This window comes from Musa acuminata, chromosome BXJ2-7, assembly GCF_036884655.1.
Source record: "Musa acuminata AAA Group cultivar baxijiao chromosome BXJ2-7, Cavendish_Baxijiao_AAA, whole genome shotgun sequence".
In the NCBI taxonomy this organism is placed as follows: Eukaryota; Viridiplantae; Streptophyta; class Magnoliopsida; order Zingiberales; family Musaceae; genus Musa; species Musa acuminata.
The window spans coordinates 33,596,146-33,620,764 of NC_088344.1; the positions used below are offsets into that span (position 1 = coordinate 33,596,146).

At 37.0% G+C, this 24,619-nt stretch overlaps 2 protein-coding genes and 1 long non-coding RNA gene across 4 annotated transcripts in view; all 3 read left to right on the forward strand.

The window, feature by feature from the left end:
• The first annotated feature begins 67 nt into the window (after positions 1-67).
• LOC135617692 (uncharacterized) lies at positions 68-4,680 on the forward strand. Its single transcript, XR_010488818.1, has 3 exons — positions 68-195; positions 609-667; positions 4,148-4,680. It is a non-coding gene; the product is annotated as an uncharacterized LOC135617692 (long non-coding RNA).
• Positions 4,681-5,106: 426 nt separating this feature from the next.
• Positions 5,107-5,532, forward strand: LOC135616407 (protein LIM3-like). The gene is made up of 2 exons (XM_065115601.1): positions 5,107-5,431; positions 5,510-5,532. Exons 1-2 carry the CDS (start codon positions 5,107-5,109, stop codon positions 5,530-5,532), a joined length of 348 nt encoding a protein of 115 aa, XP_064971673.1.
• An 833-nt stretch (positions 5,533-6,365) lies between these two features.
• The window catches only part of LOC135617693 (uncharacterized), a 30,832-nt gene continuing 12,578 nt past the window's right edge, over positions 6,366-24,619 (forward strand). The window contains exons 1-24 of one of the 2 annotated variants that reach the window (XM_065118177.1): positions 6,366-6,586; positions 7,128-7,295; positions 7,376-7,465; positions 9,401-9,537; positions 9,615-9,705; positions 9,780-9,862; positions 9,937-10,043; positions 12,756-12,908; positions 13,878-13,942; positions 15,347-15,431; positions 15,671-15,746; positions 15,839-15,947; positions 16,743-16,802; positions 17,507-17,625; positions 19,104-19,485; positions 19,573-19,757; positions 19,864-19,936; positions 20,179-20,329; positions 20,425-20,594; positions 20,684-21,031; positions 21,970-22,137; positions 22,233-22,526; positions 23,857-24,033; positions 24,158-24,421. In XM_065118177.1, coding sequence (XP_064974249.1) covers positions 6,407-6,586; positions 7,128-7,295; positions 7,376-7,465; positions 9,401-9,537; positions 9,615-9,705; positions 9,780-9,862; positions 9,937-10,043; positions 12,756-12,908; positions 13,878-13,942; positions 15,347-15,431; positions 15,671-15,746; positions 15,839-15,947; positions 16,743-16,802; positions 17,507-17,625; positions 19,104-19,485; positions 19,573-19,757; positions 19,864-19,936; positions 20,179-20,329; positions 20,425-20,594; positions 20,684-21,031; positions 21,970-22,137; positions 22,233-22,526; positions 23,857-24,033; positions 24,158-24,421 — 3,735 coding nt within the window. In that variant the 5' untranslated portion in view covers positions 6,366-6,406. Of the gene's footprint in view, positions 6,587-7,127; positions 7,296-7,375; positions 7,466-9,400; positions 9,538-9,614; positions 9,706-9,779; positions 9,863-9,936; positions 10,044-12,755; positions 12,909-13,877; positions 13,943-15,346; positions 15,432-15,670; positions 15,747-15,838; positions 15,948-16,742; positions 16,803-17,506; positions 17,626-19,103; positions 19,486-19,572; positions 19,758-19,863; positions 19,937-20,178; positions 20,330-20,424; positions 20,595-20,683; positions 21,032-21,969; positions 22,138-22,232; positions 22,527-23,856; positions 24,034-24,157; positions 24,422-24,619 lie in introns of those variants that run through there. The other variant, XM_065118178.1, reaches the window with a different exon arrangement.

The following is a 24,619-nucleotide window of genomic DNA, read 5'->3' on the forward strand; positions in this document are numbered from 1 at the left end:
ATATTATATAACGGTCGTTATTTAAGTTGCAACGCCTGATATAATATATCATATCGCCGAAAGCTATATGTAGTTCATTCGTGTCCAGTACACGCGTCGACATAGATCAAACCCAAGAGAACGCTTAGCAACAACGCGGTGCTCCGCATCCTCCACCCCAGGCGACGGCACAGACGCACAGCGGACGTAGGGCGGGTCTCTCTCTCTCTCTCTCTCTCTCTCTCTCTCTCTCTCTCTGTCTCTCTTTCTTCTGTTTTAATGTCAGCAATATTAGACTTTTGCATATGTAGAAACCTTGTAGTTGATGATTTCTGCTGTGATTTCAAAGATTCTGCACACATCTGACAACTCTTGGGTTGAAGGTTTCCCAACTTTTGAGTTGGCCAAAGATTTACCTAATTTGGGCTTTAGAGAAGCCTTGAAAGGATTTGTCTTTGCTCTCTTTCTTTTGAAGATGTCGTTCCATTGAAGTAAATGAAACCCAGTGATTTTCATTTTTGAGAGAATTGCATGTCTACCCAAATCATTATTTTACCTTGATATGAAAAACTGTTCACCGCATATCATGTCATAGCTGATAATGTTGTTATGCTTATGTATTTTCTCAGGAGGTTGATATAGAGACCTAATAGATTTATGGATTATAGTAAACCAACAAGTTCTGAAGGTATTGTGACGTTAATCCATTGTTTTTCTGATGGCTTCCATCCTTCGATTGTACATAAGTTAGACTTATTACTTTGCTGTATTTGTTCTTGTTGTGAGCTAAAAGTGAGATTTTAAGTAATTGTTTAACGCAAGACTTGTATTGCTCTAAATTAGATGGTTAAACATATACATGAATGTAGATTATCTTCAGTTTATGTGTGTGTATAACATTCCCTTGTGTAATCATAAATAAAGATATATTTGTATAACGTTATGGATTTAGAAAAAGTATTTCATGATGCCATAGTTTAAACATTCACAATTTGTGAGTACTGAGATCATAGTAGAAAAAGTTGTCCCAAGCCCCAAGTCAATGAAGAGTAGAAAAAAAGTCACTGACTATGTGGAATTGATTTATAGATGTAACACTATCCATTTTGCATTACATGTTAAAGCCAAACAAGTTTAAAGTCTTGGCCCTGGCATGCTTTTTCACTAAAATGTAAAAATAAAGAATTCATTCTGGTTACAAATTGCCAAGAAACTGAGCATAACTTGTATCAAACTCTTTTTAGTCAATTCAACCTATGAGAGAATTTGCTTGTATCTCGAGAGGTTGAGGACAGAAAAAAGTTCCTTGATGTCACATTAAAGGTAATAGTATATGAAGCGCAAGGCCTTAAGTTACAAACAAGTAGAACTGGTTAACTCCATTCTTGATCTGTAGTATTTAAGGTGGTTATGTAAAGATGAGTTGGGCTCTTGATGAGCTGATGGTGTAGGAAAGTTTATGAAGTGGAGACTGTAATTTTAGAACTATTTTAATGATCGATGCATGCAATGCAAATCAAAAACTTGTTACCATTATCTTATTTTCGACCACAAGAGAAATTTGTCTATTGAAGGTCTTCTTTATGAAGGTGGTCAGATTTCCATCGCATCTGGAACCACTTGCTTCTTAGCATAGCAAAAACAGTAGAAACAAACAAAGAACTTACCAATTTATCTAAGTAATGTTGTGCATGAATCCATATTTGTATAATGAACTGGAACATAGAGTAAGTTGGTTGGAGACAAGAATGTTGCATGAAACTACACGTTTCTCATGACAAATTCATTTTTGTTGGCACAGTTAGATTTTAACAACGGAACATTATGTAGGGTTAAATGGTAATCTGAATTCTGGTGTATCTCAAAAGATCTTGGACACATTTGTACTTATTGGTGTCTATGTGTAACTAATTGTAGGTAATATGACATGGTATGTTATGTGTAATTCGCTTGCTGTTTTATCATATATAATTAAGTTTTTCTGAGTAAGCCGGGAGGAAATCTAGGTGGCTGATCCTCATTTTATGGTTGTAAAGTAAGGTCCATTTCTATTCTAACAGGAGCTGATATGCGAATAATGGGTTTTTTGTTAGTATATTATCTGAAATGAGTTTCTGGTCATGTTAAGTATGAGAGTAAACTGAATATACAAATTGAGCACAAAAGCTATGACATTTGCTCCATATCAATAATTCTTAGGTAGATTTTTACTACTACGAAGAATGATCTAAAACTAGATAGGTGTCATATCCATGGGAGATGTATTTAGGTGCAAGGATTGCCATATATAATATTCATTGGGCCCACAATTAAACAAAAATGCCTTCTATGGCTTTTTGTTGCTCACACTGGACCAAACAAAGGTTGTTCCAGCATTTCTATGGCTCAGCTAGTCTAGCCGCTCTAGATGTCTGAATAGGCCCCATTGGTGGCTGGTGAGATCCAGGATAAGGCCAATTACCCTGGCTTTTGGCCTGGGGCAAAAACTTTTGCCTCTATTAGTGGTCCACTTGCCTGCCTTTACATCATTAAATCTTCATTTATGTGGTTGGCAATAATAAGTTAATTCTTTTTCATTGTATTGTCATGTATTTAACGCACAGAAGATAATGCATGTCATCTTAATATTTATAGTATGTCATCATCTGTTCATAATTACAATTTTGCTAGCAACAAACTAGATCATAAAACAGAATTTATTTAGGAGGTTCAAGTTCACTTTTTTGTATGTTGGCCCTAATAATTATATACATATTGAAACTGTCTTTTTCTATTATATATTGTTTTTATTATCATATGAGGATGGCCTGTTATATCTCATTTCGATGCCTGTGCTTAGTAACGTTCTTATGGCCTATGTTTCTTTTAATTACTTGGGTAATCAAGCTAAACCGAGAATATTTTGTTATCTATTGATTGGACTAGCTATTGATTGTATGTAAAAATAATTATGAGCTATTGTTTAATAAATTTTAGGAAATAATAATGGTCTATTGAGCAAGGATTACAATTTCGAATAATGTCGCCTGTACCGGGCGGTACGTACCGGTCCGTCAGCGGACCGATACACGGATTGTCCACTATCGAGCGGTATTATATATATAATATATATTATAATATATATATATATAATATAAATATGCGACGTCGCCTCTTTTTCCCCATACGGGAAAAGGTGACGTCGCGTCGCCTTGGCAACGTCGCCGAAAAAGGCGACGCAACGTCGCCTCGGCAACGTTGTCTAAAAAGGGACGTCGCCTTTTTTGGCAACATCACCAAAAAATTCTTTTTTATTTTTATATAAAAAAATATATAAGATTTTTTTAAACTTATATATATATATATATATATATATATATATATATATATATATATATATATATATATATATATATACCGAACGGTATACCGCTCGGTATATAGCACCGTATCGTACCGAGCGAATATTGAAACTCCGGTACGGTACGATATTTCAATCCTTGGTATTGAGAAAAGAGGGAAACCTGTTCTTTCATTTTTGGCATTGTATCCTTTCTTAAATCTTCAAAATTTCAGAATACAATAAGCATGCACATCAATAAAGTTAAGCCATAAACTGAATGAAATACAACACTATCGGTTACAATTGTCATGATTGAGATCTGTATTCTGAAAATGGATTAGGAAAATATGATATCTAATAGAAGAAACTGGCAATATCTGGCATTATAGTAGCTTTTTTGGTGCCAGTGATATCATGCCCAAGGCCTTTAATGTCAACTCAGAACGAAAGTTTCCATGTAAAAAACATTTTCGCATTTCTTGTCGTGACATATTGCATTAGAATTTCTGTGTCATGGTCAAGTAGCTTTCCCTATTATAATTTTTCATATGCTGAAATTGAAGACTGCTGCTGCTAGACCATGCTTTTGCTTCTATAAACATTGTTTTATATTAACTGCAACTATGTAGAATTCATGTAACTTCTTAAAAAGGTTAAAAGAAAAAAGTCTAGGATTTGTGGTGCTATTCAATATTGTTCCTTCAGATCTTTTCAGTATCTCTCCAAACTATCCTGCCAAAGTTAGGTAGGTCTTATGCAATGTATATTCTGTTTCGTATTTCATGACCTCTGTTGAGCATTAGTCCTTGAAGGAATCTTAATTTGATTTTTTTTTTTTGGTGTCAGTTGAGAAAGAGAATCAACATGAGGTGGAAATTAAAGGTTCAACAGAGGACAGTAAGAACATCGATGACTATCACATGGAGGGTAACAATGGGACAGTCGTAGAACAAAAGAACAATGATGATACTGGTGTAGCATATACTGATGTTGCGATATCAGCAGACGATGTTATACGAGCTGGAGGTCTTGGAGCTAGAGATGATATAAGCAGCTTTCTTCCAGTTGCAATTGATTCAACTGATTTCGAGGCTTCACTTCGTGATGCGCGTGATTTTGAAGAACCACAAGGAGAGATGCCTAGGCCAGGCCTTGGTTGGACCGAATCAATTGATGAAAAGTAGCATCAATCAACCTTCTGAACGTTGATGCTTAGTGTTGCACATTCAGATTGTGATCTTTGTGACCAGACCATTCAGTTTTAGGACTTCTATAACCTATTTCAGTGCTTTTGTAAGCATATCCAGGCTGGCAAGTCAGCCCTATGCCACTTCTTTGTGTTGCTAGTAATATTTGCAGGATCCAATTTGTTTTGAGTATGATTGTGTGCAGTGTTGTTCTTTGTGAAGTAATGGTTCTACTTCAAGTGTTGCGTTATAAATTGGTGGCTGACAGAACCACCAAAAATCTAATTTCTTTTATTTCGATGGGAATTTTAATTCCAAGTTAACTTGTTGTGGCTTCAGTTTTGGGCCAATCGTTGCCACTGCCAGTTCTGGCAGTCACGAGCTCAGTGCCTTGCCAGTTCTGCAGCTTGACATGACGACGACACTCGCTCTCCGTTAATGCTTTACGTTTCTTGTCGAACGCCGGCATTTGTGTTGCTGCTGTCAGACCTCGAGACCAACACACGACCCTCGTGCTGCCTCAGTCGTCGTTTATATAAGCAGCCAGCCGCCGGCTCTTCTCACCTGAAAGAAGCGCGCTGTAGGAGAGACTGACGAGAGAGAGTTGAAGCTTTAGAGATGGCAGAACGCAGGCTTCCCTTCTTCTTCGTCCTCATAGTGGCCTTGGCCATGTCCTCGGCCCTGCTTGGTGGCGCCCCTGTGCGGGCCCAGCAGATGTGTGGAGCTGACCTTGGACTGTTACTGTCGCTGTGCCGCGCGTACGTCGTCCCTGGCCCCCGAAAGGATCCATCCAAGGAGTGCTGTGCCGAGGTCCAGAAAGCCGACATCGTGTGCCTCTGCAAGAACATCCCGTCGGAGGTGGAGAAGAAGATTAGCATGGAGAACGCCGTCTACGTCGCCAAGTGTTGTGGGAAGTCTGTTCCCAGTGGAACCAAATGCGGAAGTAAGCTCTCTCCTCACCCTATGGTTTATGCATGTTTGGTGTTTTTGGGTTCTTCCTTTGACTGCGGACTGGTTGCAGGTTACATTGTTCCAATGGCATGACATCGGAGAGGCACAGGAAGGAGAGAAACCAAAGGCGTCCTTGTGTTGTTGCTTTGACGTAGCATCACCGATCAAAGCATGAATAAACAAACTACTTCGTTTCTGTTTGCGTCTTTGGTGTAGTAATCTCGTCTTTTCCATCATCTGCTACTGCGTACTGTTCTGCACTCTAATTTCCTGCAAAGTATGATTGATGGGAGCTCGTAGATTCGTTGTCCTCTATCCTGTTTTGAAGAAGAAGATAGGTTAATGAACCAAGTCAATCAATCTCTACACGAACTACTCAGAACTACATATTAATGAAACAAAACGAGAGAGGCATCTCACTAGTCACTACCGCACTTGGTTCCATGGTCGAGAAGCTGGTGAAACGCCGTGGTGACGTAGACAACCTTCTTCACGCTTATGACCTTCTCCATGGCCTTCGTGACGTGCTTGCAGAAACACGGAACAGCATCACCTATGATGATCTCTGGGCAACATTTCCATGATGGCCGATGAAGAAGAAGGTCAAGAACAAGACGGCGGCGACTCTGTTTTTCCAATATTTAAAATATAGGAAAAAATAGAAATAGAAAAATATTTAAAAATATATTTCTATTTTTCTATTTAAAAAATATATTTAAGCAGGATTATAAATAGTAAAAAAATTAATTAAGAAATATCATGTTGGGTTATGATACCTCGGACGCGGACGCGGAGGCAATCATGGTCCATCGCGCCACGTAAGATTAAGTTGGCCGATCAAGACCGTTCACTTGCCGGCCTCCAAGCAAGGCCGTTAACGGGTCGGGCGACTGGCGTATAAGTATATCCCCGTGTCTTGGATTTGACATCGTTTTCTTGTTTCTTGCAGCCGAAGCGGGGATCGGGAATGACGGACTCCGTCTTGGCCGCTGCGGCGCCGTCCGATGTCGAGAGGGAGGAGATGCTCGATCGCATGCTGACTCGTCTCGCCCTCGCCGACGATGATAAACTCGAACCCTTACTCGCCAAGATCCTTCCATATTCCATCTCTTCTTTGGCCTCTCCTTCCCCTTCCATCCGCAAATCGGTAACTTTCTTGCCGTCAGCTGTCTCTCGGGATTTTTTTCTCGTGATTTTGGATCTTTTGCTCGGTTCTTGATAGCAATTCTTGATCAAATTTGTTTGTCGGTTGGAACATCATTTTAAAGAATTACTCTTCTCTCGCCTCTCCGTCCCCTTCTATCCACCATGTAACTTTCTGTCGGTTCTTGATCGTAATTCTTGGTAGTTTTGTTTGTCGGTTCGTGCATCATTTCAAAAGGCCGGACCATCCTTCCGCCGTGTTTGTCGGGTTCGAGCTGCGAGACGAACTACATTTTTTGTGTTCCTGTAGTCCCCGAAATATCAAACCTGTAGTGTTCTTTAAAGTTTTCAAGGAGGATGTTCTCTTTTTCGGCAGTCTGTAGTTTGGTTGCTAAGTCGAACGAGTTGTGAATTTTCAACCTTGTTATTAAGGTTCTTGTAGTTCTTATTGTCCTTGTATCGATTTGTCGTCTCTGTTGTTGGAAATAGTTTTATATTATCTTCTTGATTCTCTTATTTTCCCTTTTTTTGCGTCGTGGATGTAGGTTTTGGAGATTCTAAGTCATGTTAACAAGCGGGTGAAGAACCATCCAGATATCGCTCTTCCGTTCTTGGATTTATGGAGGATTTATAATGAAAATAATGCTTCTCCGATGGTTAGGAACTTCTGTATTGTGTACATTCAGATGTCATTTGAGCGCTTGGACGGAGAGGTATCTCTTTCTATCTACAATGTTAAGGCTATAGATGTCTTGTACTGGATGTAACTTGCTGCTTGCGCCCTTTGTTGCAGGACAAATCCGCTAGGGCACCTGATCTTTTAGTTAATATTGCAAAAGGTCCACCTCAACATCAAGAAATCATCTTGAGGCTTGTTGCACAGGTCAGGTGGAATATGCTGGTTTCTAAATTATTTTTGTTATGTATTTCAAAGGAAACAATATTTAATCTAAGAAGCTTGTGTACTTAGTTGTCATTCAGGTTTCTGCTACTATCTAATTGTTAATATTTTGAGAAACAATTCGACTCGGATGCTGTGTGGAATGTATTGAGCTGACTGAAAGATATCAAATCAAATGCCTAACATGTTGATTGTCTATATGTTACACTAGTTTAAAAAACAAACAAAGGATTTGAAATGTTTACTTTTATTAGAGGGATGAAGAAGGATAAAAGAAGGAGAAAAATGAAATATACATAGCGGAAGAGTTAAGCGTGACAAAAATTCACATTTCAACCATGCTTCATCACCTTATCTCTTGGGTGTCGATGCATCTCCTCTGTATATGCTTTTGACTTTAAACTTGATTTGAATCATTGATCTCTTTGAAACTAATCCTATACATTGAACCTATGTTGTTATTTGGCATCTTATGAATTTTGTGTATTGTTATTGTTTGTGTATGTATTCTTCATTAAAGCTCAACAATTAGCAAAGGTCAGTTCTTTTTTGGTTGCAGTCCACAAAATTATTAATACCAATCAAATCTGGATGTTCTAAAAGGAACCTTATTAAGACTATTATTGTAGGATCCATCTCGAGGAGGAGTTATATTTGTTATTGAAAGAGTTGATGGCTAACTCATCTGATTGAAGTCCCCATTTAAGAGTCCAATTGGTATCAGAAGTGTCCATGTGCTTGCATGCACGGGCAGGTTAAGACATTTTTTTGAGTTAGCACAAGAGTGGTGAGAATTGTTTTTATGAGCCAAAATGCTCAAAAACAAAAGGAAGACATATTTCCACTTTTATGAAACTTATAACTAACTGTGCATTCTTTTTTGAGGATTGGTTGTGTCTCAGGATATATATTCATCAATTCACTTTGAACAATCAATTCACATTTAATGCATTCAATTGAATCTATTTTTTCCCTGAACTTTAGATCCTATCATCTTCATGTATACTGCATTATGATGCTGATTGCTTATCTCTTTTTTGATCATTCACCAAATTTTGTAGTGAGGCAATCATTCACGTCACTTTAATCGGCTCATTATTCCTTTAATCTCTGTGGACTTGCATCGTTTTTTGCCTTAGACGTGGTAAAGTTATTCATAAGTGGAGGCAGTGAACTGTCCTTGTCTAGTTACTTGTTTAGGTCCATGCTTCTTCTTTTTGGTAGCTTATCAGAACTATTATAGTGAGTGCTGTCAGCAATCATTGGCAGAATTAGCTGTGCATGAAGGAAAATGGTGATCTACAACAAAGAAAGTACTCTAAGTGTTAAGAAAAGTGAAACAAAAGAAGCTGTTGGGGTGGATTGAATCACCCATGAGAACTCTCAGGGTTTTCTTCAACCCTTATAGAATTGTTGCAACTTGAGCCCCACATGTGAGGTCTGTGAGAGACCACGTAACCCCCTAAAAAAATTCAGGGATGATTTTGTCCACCTAAACCAGAGCTTTAAGTGAAATGATAAAAAAAATTTGTTGATTGAGATCTGAGGTAAAAAAACGGTTTTGTTTTTTATGATCTTTCTAGCTGATATATGCTTTTTGTAGACTAAGGCCTGGGATGTTTTGTGTTGTCATCCAAATATTGTGGTTATACTTAAAAATGTTTCTTGTTTAAACATCTAAAAACCTGTACTTCTAAAGATCTAGTTGGCATATGTTCTTCTTTAGATGTTGTTTGAAAACTCTCTGAAAGTGTGAACTTGGGTGAATTTGGTAATTATGCGATGGTTAGGACCTGATAAAGTTGTTCAAAATAATATTGTAGATTGTATAATCTTGATTAGGTTCGTGCATAATGACTTTGTTTCTCTCTATGAAGATATCCTTGTTGTGAACCTTATCAACCTTAACACTTTCAGGTGATTGGTGAGAACTGCTCAAGTCAAGTTAATGAAAAAGTTGGTGCGATGTATAGAGCTATTGGCAATTCTGAGGATGGTCAAGTGTTTTTGGAGTTTTGCCTTCACACGCTCTTGTATCAGCCACCATCCCCTGGGTATGACATCTTACTTTGTGAGAATTTTGTATACCTAATAGGCACGTGGGGTGACTAACTTCTTTATTGATTGATAGTAATGGATGTCCAGCTGGGCTGTCAATTGCCCAATCAGACCGTGTTACTGGAAAGCTTCCATTAAAAGGTGACATGTTAATGCTGAGAAAGGTATGTTTGTCCTTTTTTACATTGATTATTAGGTGTTATTGTTGTACCTAAAGCCATTGTATGCCTTTGCACAGCTTGGCATGTTGAATGTTATAGAAGCCATGCAGTTAACAACTGAGCTTGTATATCCACTTTATTTGGTTGCTGCCTCAGACAGGTATTTGGATCTGATCACATATATCAGTGTCTTTGTTGTGCTTCAATTTTCTGACACTTCTTTTGCTGTTCTAGCCAAGAACCTGTTTCTAAGAGAGGAGAGGAGCTCTTAAAGCGCAAGGCTGCAGGGGTCAATATGGATGACACAACTTTTATACAGAGACTATTTACTTTATTTAATGGTATGTGGTTTATCTAAAATAAATTGTTGCAAGAAATTTTACATAGCATAGGATCTTTTGAAATTGTAATGAAGACATGGGCCATTTGGTTAATTTGCTAGAACTCATTGTTTAGTTGCCCTTGATGATCTCTAGCTTAACCTCTGCGTAGAGTTATTTATACCCCATGATATTTCCTAACAAAATAATAAAATAATAAAAAGAGTGCTATACTTGAGTTACCAAGGTGAATGGTCAAATATTGATGCTTGGTCAGATAAGTAAATACTGATCAGTATGTATAGGTTTGCTCAGTTTTTAAAATCATGACTATATGATGTCTTCCCATACTCTGCGAATCAATTTGTGATTGTTTATTTTTGAAGAGCTGTGTCTGAAATACAATAATCACTAATATATTAAATGATAGGACACATTAAGAACTATAGGCTCTTTTCTTCTTATAACAGTTAAAACTTTGTAATGTCTTTTAACTGGAACCAAATGGCTTTAAAGCATGAGTGGTTTTTGCTATATGGCTACATTAATGAATGTGGAACAGTAAGTGGCAAAGGGTTGGAGGTAATTCTCGCTCAATAATCTACATGGAGAAAAGGAAGATGTAGGTTGTCTTTCTATCAAATTGTTTGCATGATGTAAGTCAAATGTTTGAATTACAATGGTTTAATCTAGTAAGAGTTCTTTGTATGATTTATGTTGCATCTTAATTGTTGACCCTATGACTACAGACTAGCTGCATCGTCAAAAAAACTGCTTATGAAGTTTCATACTTGTGACTACATTGGTCAGTATTGAGTAGTGTGTGGCTAAACATGTTAGTGTGGTTAAAGTTAAACAGTTGGTAGCCTCAATCAGTGATTGAAAGAGGCGCTCGGGCGAGGCGAGGCGAGGCCCGAGCGCCTCGCTAATGTCCCAGGCGGTGCGCTTCAAACAGGCGCCGCCTGGGCGCTCGCCTGAGCCCAGGCGCTGGGCGCTTCGAGCGAGCGCCCGGGTAAACCAAGTGACCGAACCAGGATTTTAGGTCTGGTTCGGTCCTGGTTCGGTTGTTAGTTGGTTCAATCGAACCAACTAAACCGATATAACCCTTACCCAACCCTAACCCGCTGCCGCTGCCGCTCCCGATCTCGCTGCTCGTCGCTCCTGCTCCCGCTGCTCGCGCCTCCCGCGAGCCTTCCCGCTGCTCGCGACTCCCGCGAGCCCTCCCGCTGCTCACGCCTCCCGCGAGCCCTCCCGCGAGCCTTCCCGCTGCTCGCGACTCCCGCGAGCCCTCCCGCTGCTCACGCCTCCCGCGAGCACTCCCACTGCTCGCGCCTCCCGCGAGCCTTCTCGCTGCTCGCGACTCTCGCAAGCCCTCCCGTTGCTCGCGCCTCTAGCGAGCCCTCCCGCGAGCCCTCCCGCTGCTCACGCCTCCCGCGAGCCCTCCCACGAGCCTTCCCGCTGCTCGCGACTCCCGCGAGCCCTCCCGCTGCTCGCGCCTCCCACTCCCTTTCCCTTTCCCGCTGTCGCTGCCGCCGCTCGCCGCTTCCTCGTTTCTCCGTCAGGCTTAGTATACAGTATACTCTTAATATTAAATTTATTTGAATTTTTAAATGATTAATTTTTAATACTGTTAATAGATTAATAATATATTATTTTGATTTTAATGTTGTTAATTTTTATTTTGATGTAAAATTTTATTGTTTTGAATTTTGAAACTTTTTGTTAATGTGACATTGTGATTTTGTATCTTAGATTTTCTTAATTTAATAGAATATTTTTATTTAAAATTTTAAATAATTATATTTATTAATTATATTATATATTTTTATATTTTAGCGCCTTGCTTCGCTCGGGCGAGCGCCTAGCGCCTCGGGCGTTTTTGGACCTTGGCGCCTTTTGGCGCCTAGCGCTTTTTAAATCACTGACCTCAATAGTATTGTAGTCATGCAGACATAATTACCAAGGACCACGGTTTTAAAGTTCTGGCTGCATGAGGGGTTTTGCCTGCCTTGCTATAGAGGCACGTGCTGCCATATCAGATCAGATGCTGAGTAAAGAATAGGCATGGCCAGTGTTCTAAAGGGAAGATATATATTCTAGAGGACATATCTCTCAAAATTCCCATCCAATGAAAAGTTCATATTTTCTTGTGGTTTGCTTTTGTCTACTTAACTGTTCATTTCCTTCCTCCAGCTTGCTTTCTGATGAGAAGTACCTCTATCCTTGCTGCACTTTTCTTAGCATGGTTTGGCCTGTCAAACTAACCCTAAACTACCAAAACTAGGTGGATAGGTTCTTTTCTTGTTTAGCTGGACTAAGGTTTATTTTGCTATGTATGGCCAGTGTGGACCTGCAGAAAAAGGAAAAAATAATGTAAGCAGGACAGGAACAAAGATTCCCCATTCTGCATATAGTTGCCTTGTTAGAACCAGATACTTTTGGAAAAAATTATCATTTCTTGACACTTGGATCTTTGCCTACAACTTTTAGATTGCCTTTTGATGCCATATTGTACCGTCTGCTCTGTATTTCATGATCTTTTGATTCCTGTTGCAATGATTTGAACTGTAAAGTTATAGTTTAAAGGAAACTGTGACAATGCCTGTGTATGCTCTAGCATTGTATCTCTGTGATGCTGAGATGCTTGTTTACCTTGTGTAATCTACATTTTTCATTTGCTTGTACAATTATGTATATCACTTGAGAATGAGTGCAGTTTATTTCACTGTTCAGGTAATATTGGGGTTGAAAGCATAGCTGCAGATTGCAGAGTCACTCCGGTGAATGTTTCAATGCGAGTGCGGCTTATGTCTGTTTTTTGCCGGTCAGTTACTGCAGCAAATTCTTTTCCTTCAACGCTGCAGTGCATCTTTGGCTGCATTTATGGTATGCTGTTTTTACTCTTTCTTTGTGATGGTTGATTTCAGCTTTCTGAGAAGTACTGAAGGTTCATTCTGGCTTTCATGTCTTGATTGTCACAGACATTATCATCAAATTTTAAAAACAAATTCTATTTTATCTTTCTCTATTAACCCTTTTGAAGTGAAATGCAGTTCTTTGTTATATTGACTTGGATTATAACTCTATTTTCTTCTTTTTTTTCTTCTTAGTTTCATCATTAAAAAATGTTTTATATATATTATATTTTAAGTGTGGACTGTCTTTATAAGATGTAATGTCTTGTCAAATCAATGACTCATGGTATATTGGTGAAATGGTAGGAGTTGGAGAGTGACTGTGATTGTGGTGCCACTAGTGACCTTTTGGATTTTTCAATGATTAACATCCAAAACTTTCATTACAATGTTCTAGGTGCTTTTCCAATCTATAGCATGATAGTTTAGATATTTTCTTAAGAGAATAGGATTGAATGGTTTTAATGCTGTTATTTATCATTTCTATGAACTGTTTTGCATCTCTTATTTACTGATTTGTTTTGTCAATTTCTGAGACTGTGTCTTGATTTGAACTTGCTTCTTTGTTTTAATATCCAATTTTGTTGCTGCATTTTCAAAATCACCAGCTTGTTAGGACAATGCAATTGTCATATTTGATTCAGCTCATCAGAAAGTACATTTGCATATGATGGGTAATTGAACAATAATGTTGTGCTACTGTCATAGCAATTCTGTCTCTATTAACATGCCGTTAAAGTTGATGGTCCACCATGTTTCTTAAGCTTATCTGTCATTTACATTTGTTGTTATAATTTTGTTTGCACATCTGTAATTTCCATTATTATTTATTTTCTTATTTTTTTGTTAATCTTATATTTATTTCTCTGCAACTAATTTTTTTCCTTTTTAAGTGACATGTTCATTAAATTGTTTATTATTTTGGCTCTGTATATAACAGGAAGTGGAACTACTTCAAGGTTGAAGCAGCTAGGGATGGAATTTAGTGTCTGGGTATTTAAACATGTATGAGTTTGGTTTCTACATCTGTATTTCCTAATTTTCTAAGCATGATATTGTTGATTCCTTTTAAGTAAAATTATCTGATTTTTGTAGAAAACAGAATTTCTGATAATAAAACTTGTTTCAAGGCCTAGTTCAACAATTAAACACATAAGAGATTGACAGGTGATGTTAGTGTCCACTTTTTCAGAGATGCACATATGTGTCAAGGTGCATCAGTAACTCTTGCCTGGTTGTACGTGAGTCCTGGTAACAGTATTGCAGAGCCCATGCATGTAAAAAATTCAAAATCATCTCAACTAGGGTAGATATAAATTGAATTCTCTATAGGAAGAAAATAAGATAGGAAAGAGAGTGAAAAATGGAAGAAAAAGGTCTAAGGCCATGGTGGCCTATGCCTAAATTTTCAGACACAAAAGTAGCACAAGATCTTTATTGTTATTTGATTAGTGCCGTCATGAACTTTGAGGTGAAAACAGTACAGATCTTTAACTTCATTCAAAATTTTTAATTAAATAATTTAAATGAAACAAGGGACTGTCCAAGTCATCTTAAAAGGTAGTTTGACACTTTAATTGGTCATCTAAACTCTAAAGGTATTGAAGCATCACCATAACAATTTTTCAAAAAGGTTACAATTTAATGAGATTTGCAATGATGATGATTTTTATATAAATTTGCAACAATTGCTCTTTTGCACTTAATTCCATTTTAATTCCAATTGTTTTCTTAAAGGTTTGCAAGTTTTTCTTCAAGCCTAAAGGGGGCCGGTGTGGTCATTTCTAAACAAAACCAGTTTGGTTCAGTCAATTTAAAAGGAAAAAAGCCCATACTTTACGTTACAAAAAAGAACCAGATGAAGGTTTGCATCTCGGTTTGAGTTTGATACAAACCGAACTGGACGAAATTGAATTCCTTTGTTTTCTTACTCCTTGCCATTTTCTATGAACCATGGATGTGTCGTTATCATGAACAAATTATATGATTTCTTTTGCTTCCTTTTCTTTTTCAACATGGCCATACAAGCACCTCTGAACTTCTGATTCATAAGACTTGCTACAAAAATTTAGCCTATCCACAATATGATGATAAGCATCAATTTCAAACTATTTGCAGAAGGATACATTTTTTCTTTTCCACTAATTTTCTCTATCAAGAGAATATCGTGTGTTAAATGCTGGAAATTTAGTTCTTAACTGATTTTTTTTTTCCTTTGCTTAGAAGTTGCAGTTCTTGAGTATATTTTTTCATGTTGATTTATGTTTGATGTATAACCTTGTTTATATTTTTTTTTCCCATTAAATGTAACAGCAGGTTGTCATATTTATCTTTTTCTTAAATTATGTTGATCCTCAGTTGGCTCTTAATATTTTATATTGACAAACTTATATCTTGTTAATTATGTAGGCTGTGATGGATCAATTGAAGCTCATGGGTCCTGTTATTTTAAGTGGAATTTTACGATCTCTTGATGGTCCAAACGCAGAAACTGGTGAATGCAACTTTTCTATTTTTTTTGTCCTTTTCTCTTTGGCATAGTTTCTATTGAAAAAGCCAGTTGCATGACCTTTTTATTGTCTGCAACATCCTTTAGTGGCATTGCTTAACTTATTGGTCTATTTTCTGGTGAATGCAACTTTTATATCATTTTCTAGTCCTTTCTTTGGCCTGGTTTTTACTGGAAGCCAGCTGCATGACCTTTGGGTTGTGACTTATTGTTCTATTTTCCAGAGGCTACCGAATATGTCAAGACATTTGCTTACCAAGCTATTGGTTTGCTTGCATCACGTATGCCTCATCTTTTCAGGCAGGTATTTTTTACTTTGTCATTTATAATTGGGCTACAGAAATTTCATGTTGACGCTGATATGTATTGTGTCTTTCTAATTTTTTTTATAGAGAAAAAATTGACATGGCTCTGCGGCTTTTCACTGCTTTAAAGTTGGAAGATCAGTCTCTGCATCTTACTATTCAGGATTCAGTCACTTCGCTTGCAATAGCCTACAAGGTCCTATATGGTGCATGATGTTTTATCAACATGATGCTATCTCCACTTTTTTCTGTGCTGACATGCACAAAAATAGCAATGCTACGTTAGCCTCTTGTAATCACATCTTACATTCATGTCTTGTCATGTTCGACCATGGTTGTGATGTATTGCATATAGTTGGTTTGAATTTGCCACCTAGAGATCATTTCTGCATGGGCAATTAACCTCTGAGCTTCCTAGTAAGTTTCCCTTTTGCCTTGATTCACCTTCATGAGGATTGTAGCACAGATTTAGATTGCAGATATCATATTGGCAACTGCATTTTGTACATTGTACAATCTTCTAAGTTGACCCTGTTTTCATGGAAAGAGGGTTGGATGAAGCTGGTGGTGATTGATTGTGCTTAGTTGTGACCATGTAAACAATCACTTGCAGCTGATGCTAGTTAATTGCATCAATACTTTACAATTTTTGATTGATTCCTCCTCCTAGACGATCTCTCATTGTTTTTTTTATTGTTCTTTGTTGTGTCTAAAGGGAGGATTCAGGAGTTGCTTGTTGAGGATTTGTTCACAAGTCATATGTTGTATGTACTATAGTCCAAAAGTAACTTGCAAGCTTTTCAGCATATCTGGATTTTGCAAAGATATTATGTGATATTGGAGTTCTCTTTCATCTTGTTCCTTTATAATGCCTTTAAAATTGTTCCCTAGGCTAATTCCTCTTTTTATCTCTGTTCTTGACCTGTCACTAGGCCTTTATTTTTTTCAGAATGCTGGAATGTCTTATAATTCTTATAAATGGCTAATACAGGGTGCTCCAACTGCTGTCTTGAAAGATATTGAAGAACTTTTGCTTGAAAATTCTCAAGTGGTAAGAATTTTTAATATTCATAATTGATTTTCTTGAGTATTGTTTTTAAAATGGAACAGTAGGATCCAACTTATGGTATCATCTGAACTCACGTTCATTGGTTATTGTTTGTAGTCTTATTTATTATACTATAGCAAAAAGCCCCAAGAGGGCCATCTTGATCAGCTTTCTTGGTGTTATAGGGTCTTGCTTAGTGTTTTGTTTGTAGTGCCTTGATCCGACTTATGATACCATGATAATCTCACTTACTGCCTGTACCATACCAACCTAGGCGAAACTACAAACCTTGGTATCATCTAATCTCACTAATATTGGACGTCTGTGGTTTGTGGTTTTATGTATTATACTATAGCAAGAAGCCTTAAGAGTGCCAAAACTTTGATCTAGTGGTCTATTTGGAATGCCTTGGGACGAGGATGGGCTGAAATATGCTTTCCATAGACCAGGTGCTCGCAAGCACATCAAATCACAAAGAACAAACCTTTACATTACAATATATTGATTGATCTAAACAAGGATCATAGGTAGCCTTGTTATATGAAGATCGGAAGCCATGATAGGATGTGAACTTGTTGATTATGATTTTCAAGTACTTTGACTATAAAGTAATTATTAGTATGGTTCTAATGTACCAGGTAAAGTCTCATAGATAGTATTTTTTGATCTATTTTAGTGTTTACTAATATTTTTTATAACTTTGGAAGGCTCAAAGTGATGTGCGATTTTGTGCAATGAGGTGGGCTACATCATTGTTTGATTTGAATCATTGTCCTAGCCGATACATTTGCATTCTCGGAGCTGCAGATTCCAAGATTGATATAAGGTTACAATTTCTCTTCATGAACTTGCCTTTTTCTAAAGTTGTTTCACATTGTTACTTGTGCTTATTCTGCTAACCAGCCTTTTGTTAACCCATAAATAGTGGCACATGCATAAATTCACCTTATTTGTTAATTTATTTTTCTAGCAGTGATTTTATTTGCTCATTCTGCATGCCATTTTGGTTTAGATATTTTTCCAGTAGCACATGTTAGGAACAAGCGACAATATAGTTTATGTGAATCCTTTAGCAAGATACTATGGTACCTGTATTTTGGATGGACGAATGAGCAATCTTACCACTAGAATGAAGTTTATCTTTGATTTTTAGTTTTCATGAAACATCTTAATTGTGACTTATACTATAGTACTGCCATTGTTTCCTAAAAATAAGTTCTGTTAATGGTGCTAAAACTTCATTCAAGGATTAGAATCTCATATTGAGTATTATATTGGTCCCTGACCGAGTGACCGGACCGGTATCGATGTACTGACACATAGTACATTGGTATGTACCAAAGACTCGAAGAGGATGAAGAGGAGGAAGGAGAAGGATTGCCATCTTGGGCTTGCCTTTTTCTTGCTTTCTTAGTTCTGATTCTACATTATGTTCTGGTTCGTTGAATCCGGCTTCTAAATATTGACTTAATAGATTATGTACACGTGGGTTTTCAAATTAGAAACCCTCCTCTTTAATCTTAAGCTGTACATTTTTTTCTTCTATTGCCTTCCAATGTATTTTCTTTCTAGGTGCTTAACATTTTGAGAAATCTTCTTTTGCTTGTTTTTTCTTCTATTCTTCCTAGCGAATTGGCAATTCTACTTGGTTTCCACACCATGTATATTATTACTTGTATTACTTGTTAGTTGTTACATTGTCAACCATTACAGACTGCTTAGAAATTTCTTGTTATATAAGGATCAAAACATACTCTCAGTGGAGAGCATGTGGTTGGTGGAAGGCCTACAAAAAGTGATAATAAGTTCGTAGGTGATCTGTGTCATTCATTATTTACTAAAGATTGGTCAAAGTCATCCATTGGAAGATTCAGAATTTGGTCAGTTACAGGTTCCAACACCTTTTTGGACCAATATATTCTTGGTATACCAAATGGTATACTAACTTGTGCCATTTGGTATCATTAAAAAAAAAAAGAAAAGTGGCCTGACTGGTACCAAGTTATCTGATCTAGTCCCGGTCCTTAATTGGATTGGTAAATACCATTCGATATGTTTCTGTCTGTCTGGTGTTTGAGATTGTGATTCAGTACGGTAGTTGTCTTCTAATACTAATTTGTAGTTGCATGTGCCTATGATACATCACATTTCTAATATAATGATAATCTTATTACAAACCATTCTTTAGTTTCAGAATGGGCCATATATCAATTATAGTGTTCATTGCATTAATGAGATTTTCCTTCAGATCTTTTTACTGTGTGTATTTATTTTTTGCCATCTGTGTTGCATCACTCTTCCTAGGGAAATGGCACTTGAGGGGCTTAATCTTATGAAAGATCAAGAACAGACATCTGGAGTTAATACTGATCTGAAGTATCCTGATCTGACAACGATGCTGGACTACATATGCAACCAGCAGCCAAAGTTATTAGATTCCGCTGAACAAAGAGAAGGAATGCTTTTTTTTCCATCTAAAGCATATATTGCCATGATTAAGTTTTTAATGAAGTGTTTTGAGGCAGATTTTACGTTATCCAAATTCAGTTTTCCAGTGGATACATCTTCTTCTCCAGTAGTGAAGTTGTGTTCAATTTTGGAGCATGCTATGGCATGTGAAGGATCCACTGAACTTCATGCTACTGCCTCCAAGGCATTAGTTGAAATTGGTGCCCATTTTCCTGAGGTTAAGATTTTTTTGCATATTTTTCTGTTCTTATTAATTTTCTTTCAGTTCCTCTTGTCTCACTAATTCCATTTTAATTCTTTACAGTTGGTAGCAACGCGCTATGCAGAGCGTTTGTCTTGGTTGAAGCCTTTACTAGGTCACATCGATTCTGGTACTCGGGAATCTGTGTCACGCTTACTTGGAATTGCGTGTTCCGCTCTTCCTACATCAGCAGCCTGTGCTCTTCTTTCTGATGTTTTATCCCCTATTGGTGGTACTCACATGTTGAGGTTGTTATTGACTTATTGTGCACTTCCATTTTCATATAGTTTATTTTTTATCTTGTTGAATAAATTAATCCCTATTTAAGCTTTGGCTTTACATCAATGATTTCAGGTTTGAAAGTCGTCATGGGGCATTATGTGCTATAGGATATATGACAGCTGAGTGCATGAAAGAACCATCCAAAGTAAGTACCAATCGACCTATACTGACTGGTGTTGACTCTTGTTGTCATTAATTTCCTTGCCCAGTTTCATCACTATGACCAAATCTTTTTACCTTTTTCCATTTAGTTTCTTTTATCTATTTTGTTAAACAGTTTATGAAACTTTAAATTCTTATCTAAATTTCTGTTTTGACAAACAATTTATCAGATTTAAACAGTACATTTTATTGTCAAATTATTGCCAATTATTCACATTGATACAGATATCAGAGGAACATCTAAAAGTTGTTGTTAACACACTTGTACAAGTTGTCGAGTCTGAGAACTCTGAATTGGCCTCTGTTGCAATGGAAGCACTTGGCCATATTGGTCTTCGTTGTTCATTGTCTTCATTCAAGCAAAACTCCCTTCCAGGTAGTCCTTCAGATGCTTTGGGATATTTTATGATGGATCTTGGATAAGAATAATTTTTCATTTTTTTAATGTATTTTCTTATGATTTTCTTACAGCTGGAATTTTAACAGTTTTGCATCAGAAGTTGAACAAGCTACTTTCTGGAGATGATATCAAATCTATTCAAAAGATTTTAATTTCATTGGGTCATATTTCAGTAAAGGAAACTTCATTTGAGCACGTAAATTGTGCACTAGATTTGATTTTTAGTCTTTGCCGATCAAAGGTGTGTACTGTTTCCTCATAAAGTTTGTCATGCATTGGGATAAACTTCTCAATATCTTGATTCCAAGTTACATATTTTGGAAAACTAAGGTGGAGGACATACTTTTTGCTTCTGGGGAGGCTCTTTCTTTTATATGGGGAGGTGTTTCTGTCACAGCCGACATGATACTTAAGTCAAACTATAGTTCCCTTTCCAAAGTCTCTGGTTATCTTACCAGTGAAATATCATCATCCATAACTGGAAGTAGGACTTCTCAGATTGGCATCAATATAGAGTCACGAACCAGGGCTCAGGAAGTCATAACCAAAAAGCTTTTTGATGTTCTTTTGTACAGTAGCAGAAAAGAAGAGCGTTGTGCTGGTACTGTCTGGTTGGTGTCGCTCTTGATGTATTGTGGGCATCATCCAAAAATTCAGCAACTCCTTCCTGAGATTCAGGTTCATTACATTATTCAACTATTCTTTTGAAAGGATCACTTACAAATTTTGCTAATCTTTTCCATCTTAGTTATGCTATCTGATATTTCTCGTGATATCTGGACCACTAAATAGATAGTTCATTAGATGAGTTATATGTAAAATTGTTAAGGGATAATGAAGGTTCAAATATGACAAGATCCAATAAAATAGAGGGAGTCTGGATGTGAAAAGTACCAAGTGGGAGTACATGAGAGGTATCAGTGGAAACGTATTTCTTATAGTATATTGAAGTAACTTTTCATATATCATCCTGAAAACGGTCTTTGAAGGCTTGCACTTGTGTATTGGTGAAGATTGGGCCTTAGCTTAATTTTTGGAGCCATAGCTTATTTATCATTGGAGCTCGGTGTCCTGGTCTGTGCATTATCTTTCATAGTAGTTTAATAAATCACTGTCATGCTTGTGGACATTTTGGCAATATAATAGTTACCTGGGTTGATGGAATATCTATCTGAATAACTCTAGTCCTACACCCTTTAAACTTATATGTCTTACAGATTTTTCTTTTTTTTGCCTTCTAGTAGCCTTTATCATGCAAATAAGCACAACAGCTTTTTTTTTATATACTTTTGAGATGAATGTGAATTAAGAAATGTTTATTTACTCACTTTGTCAAATGCTTGATCAAACACTCACCTCTTTGTTTTGATTAAATTCCCTTTCCAATACCAAGCAACCCCTTTGATATGGTAAAATTACCTTCCCAGCACCCACCCATTGTTGCTAAAAAACATGCAACATCATAATCTAATTTTGGATGATTAACCTGATGGTTAACAAATTGGGTGCAGAAAACATTAGTCCTGGTTTGGATTATTGAGATGAAAGTATGAAACCTTCTTGGAAGCTTATCCTACTAAATTCTAATATCTCGATTTTGATTGTTTATATTTCAGGAAGCTTTTTCTCACCTTCTTGGTGAACAGAATGATCTTACGCAGGAGCTGGCCTCCCAAGGGATGAGTATTGTATATGAACTTGGTGATTCCTCTATGAAGGAGAGCCTTGTCAATGCTCTTGTAAGCACATTGACCGGATCAGGGAAGAGGAAAAGGGCTGTCAAGGTAGTATTTCAGTTTTATTCTGCTTTTCTATCTGTTCCTTCTTCTACATGTTACACTAGTCAGAAACTGTCTTGTTAATTTGTTTTTTCTTCTAGCTGATGGATGATTCTGAAGTTTTCCAAGAAGGGGCAATTGGTGAGACTCTTAGTGGGGGAAAAATAAGCACTTATAAGGAACTTTGTAGCCTCGCTAATGAGATGGGCCAACCTGACTTGATATACAAGTTTATGGATCTGGCTAATTATCAGTCATCTCTAAATTCCAAGAGAGGTGCTGCATTTGGATTTTCAAAAATAGCGAAGCAGGCGGGGGATGCACTTAAACCATATATGCGTTCTTTGATCCCTAGGCTAGTAAGATACCAGTATGATCCTGATAAAAATGTCCAGGTACTAAATTCTTAATCCTTTTGAATTGTTTCTACCTGTATATTGGCTGCTAGCACTTTTTGTTGTGTGTTGTGTAAAGTCATGTGAAGCATGTTGGATAACGACACTTGATTCCTATAGGACACAATGCAGTGCGTGTATACTTCATAATTTGAGGGGAGATTGGGTACAATACAATGAATACTGTATGGTAATAGAATATACTTTGGATACATAGTATATGCAAGGTTATTGATCATGATAAATGATGAGAGTATAATAGTCAGATGATTAAGATGAAATTGTCATATTTATTTCAACAATCACAATATGATGCTCAATATCTTCTCTTTCTTTTAGAATCTAGCATTCAACATCAGATGGAGACTTGAGGAATTGCATGCAAATATATGTATTCTGCACATATACATATTAAGCAGTTTTGATTATATAGAGGGTTCTAAAATCATCCCTAATGAGACAATTTCATCATATGACTGGCTATTGTGTTCTATTAGTGTTTTTATCATTCAAGTGTTGTATATATGTATATAATAGAGTACAATATATAATATGATGGGTTGGTTGTTTGGTCTATATCGATCTTAACCTAATTAGTGATGAAGAAATCACTAATATTGTCAATACATTGTACATTTCTTCTAATCGAGTGCATAATGCAACACTATAGGGTACTTGCTCAGTCTGTTGTGTTGATTTTGACCTGATCAGTGATAACCAGATCACTGAGTTTGAAAGGCAACTATGAGTTTTACCCACAAAGGGAATTGAATATAAGGGAATTACTTATAAATCTTTAGTATGTGAACTAGACAGATGAAAACACATCATTTTTTTTCTAATAACGGTGAATAGTTTTTCATGTATATTATAATACATACTGCAAGGATTGCAACTTTCACCCAGTTATGGAGGAATGCCAACAAAATTTGTGGGTCACCTGTTTAATGTGACCATCTTTAATGACTGTGACTTGATAGAGAACTTGAATTGTTGATGGGTTCTTCCATCCAAGTTGATCGGTGCATTTTGTTGTACTACAAGGTGAAAGATTTTTCTTCTGGCGACATGTTGTCAACCCACCTATTCTAACCCATTTAAGTTGCTGTTTGGCTATGATTAGGGTAATTTGGTTGCCAACACTATGTATCTAATGCATAATGATTAAACTTGTTTTTGCCATTTATCAGAGACTCTTATTCTTCTCATGTTAAATAATTTCTCATTGTAAGATTGTATCTATGTAATTAGCTGTTTTGTATACCTTTGGTTGTGTTTTAGTTGGTATTTCTTTTGTTATGCTTTCTTAACCATGAAATTCCATTGATAGGATGCAATGGGACATATTTGGAAATCAATTGTAGCAGAACCAAAGAAAACTGTTGATGAGTATTTTGATTCCATTGTGGATGATTTGTTGGCACAGTCTGGATCCAGACTTTGGCGCTCACGAGAAGCATCTTGTCTTGCCCTGGCTGACATTATCCAAGGCCGCAAGTTTAGTCAGGTGGATCATTGTCTAAAATCTGAAATGAGAAAAAGCTAGTTATCTATCAGACTTGTTCTGATAGTTTAAGTATACGACTTGTGCTTTTGTGTATGTTCGTGATTATTTCTGTTCTGTTACGCAGGTGTCTAAACATTTAAAGAGTATATGGACAGTAGCATTCCGTGCAATGGATGACATAAAAGAAACTGTACGGAATTCTGGTGATAGTCTGTGTCGTGCTGTAAGCTCATTAACAACCAGGTTATGTGACATTTCACTTAGTTCAGCCTCAGATGCAAGTGAAACAATGGACATTGTTTTGCCATTCTTGCTCGTTGAGGGTATTGTAAGCAAAGTTTCCAGCATACAGAAGGCATCCATAACAATGGTTATGAAACTCGCTAAGGTAAGCATTAGTCAATATACTTAAGAGTTAAGAGAACATGTTTCCAAAAGATATTTTGTTTTATGGGTCTAGGTCTTCTAGAGATAATCATGGAATTCAAATTCACCCGGGCCGAAACCATACCAACCCAGTCTTTAGCAGTTTGGGCATGAACCTGGATGTGGGCATGTGGATCGCTTCATTACGGACGACAATATT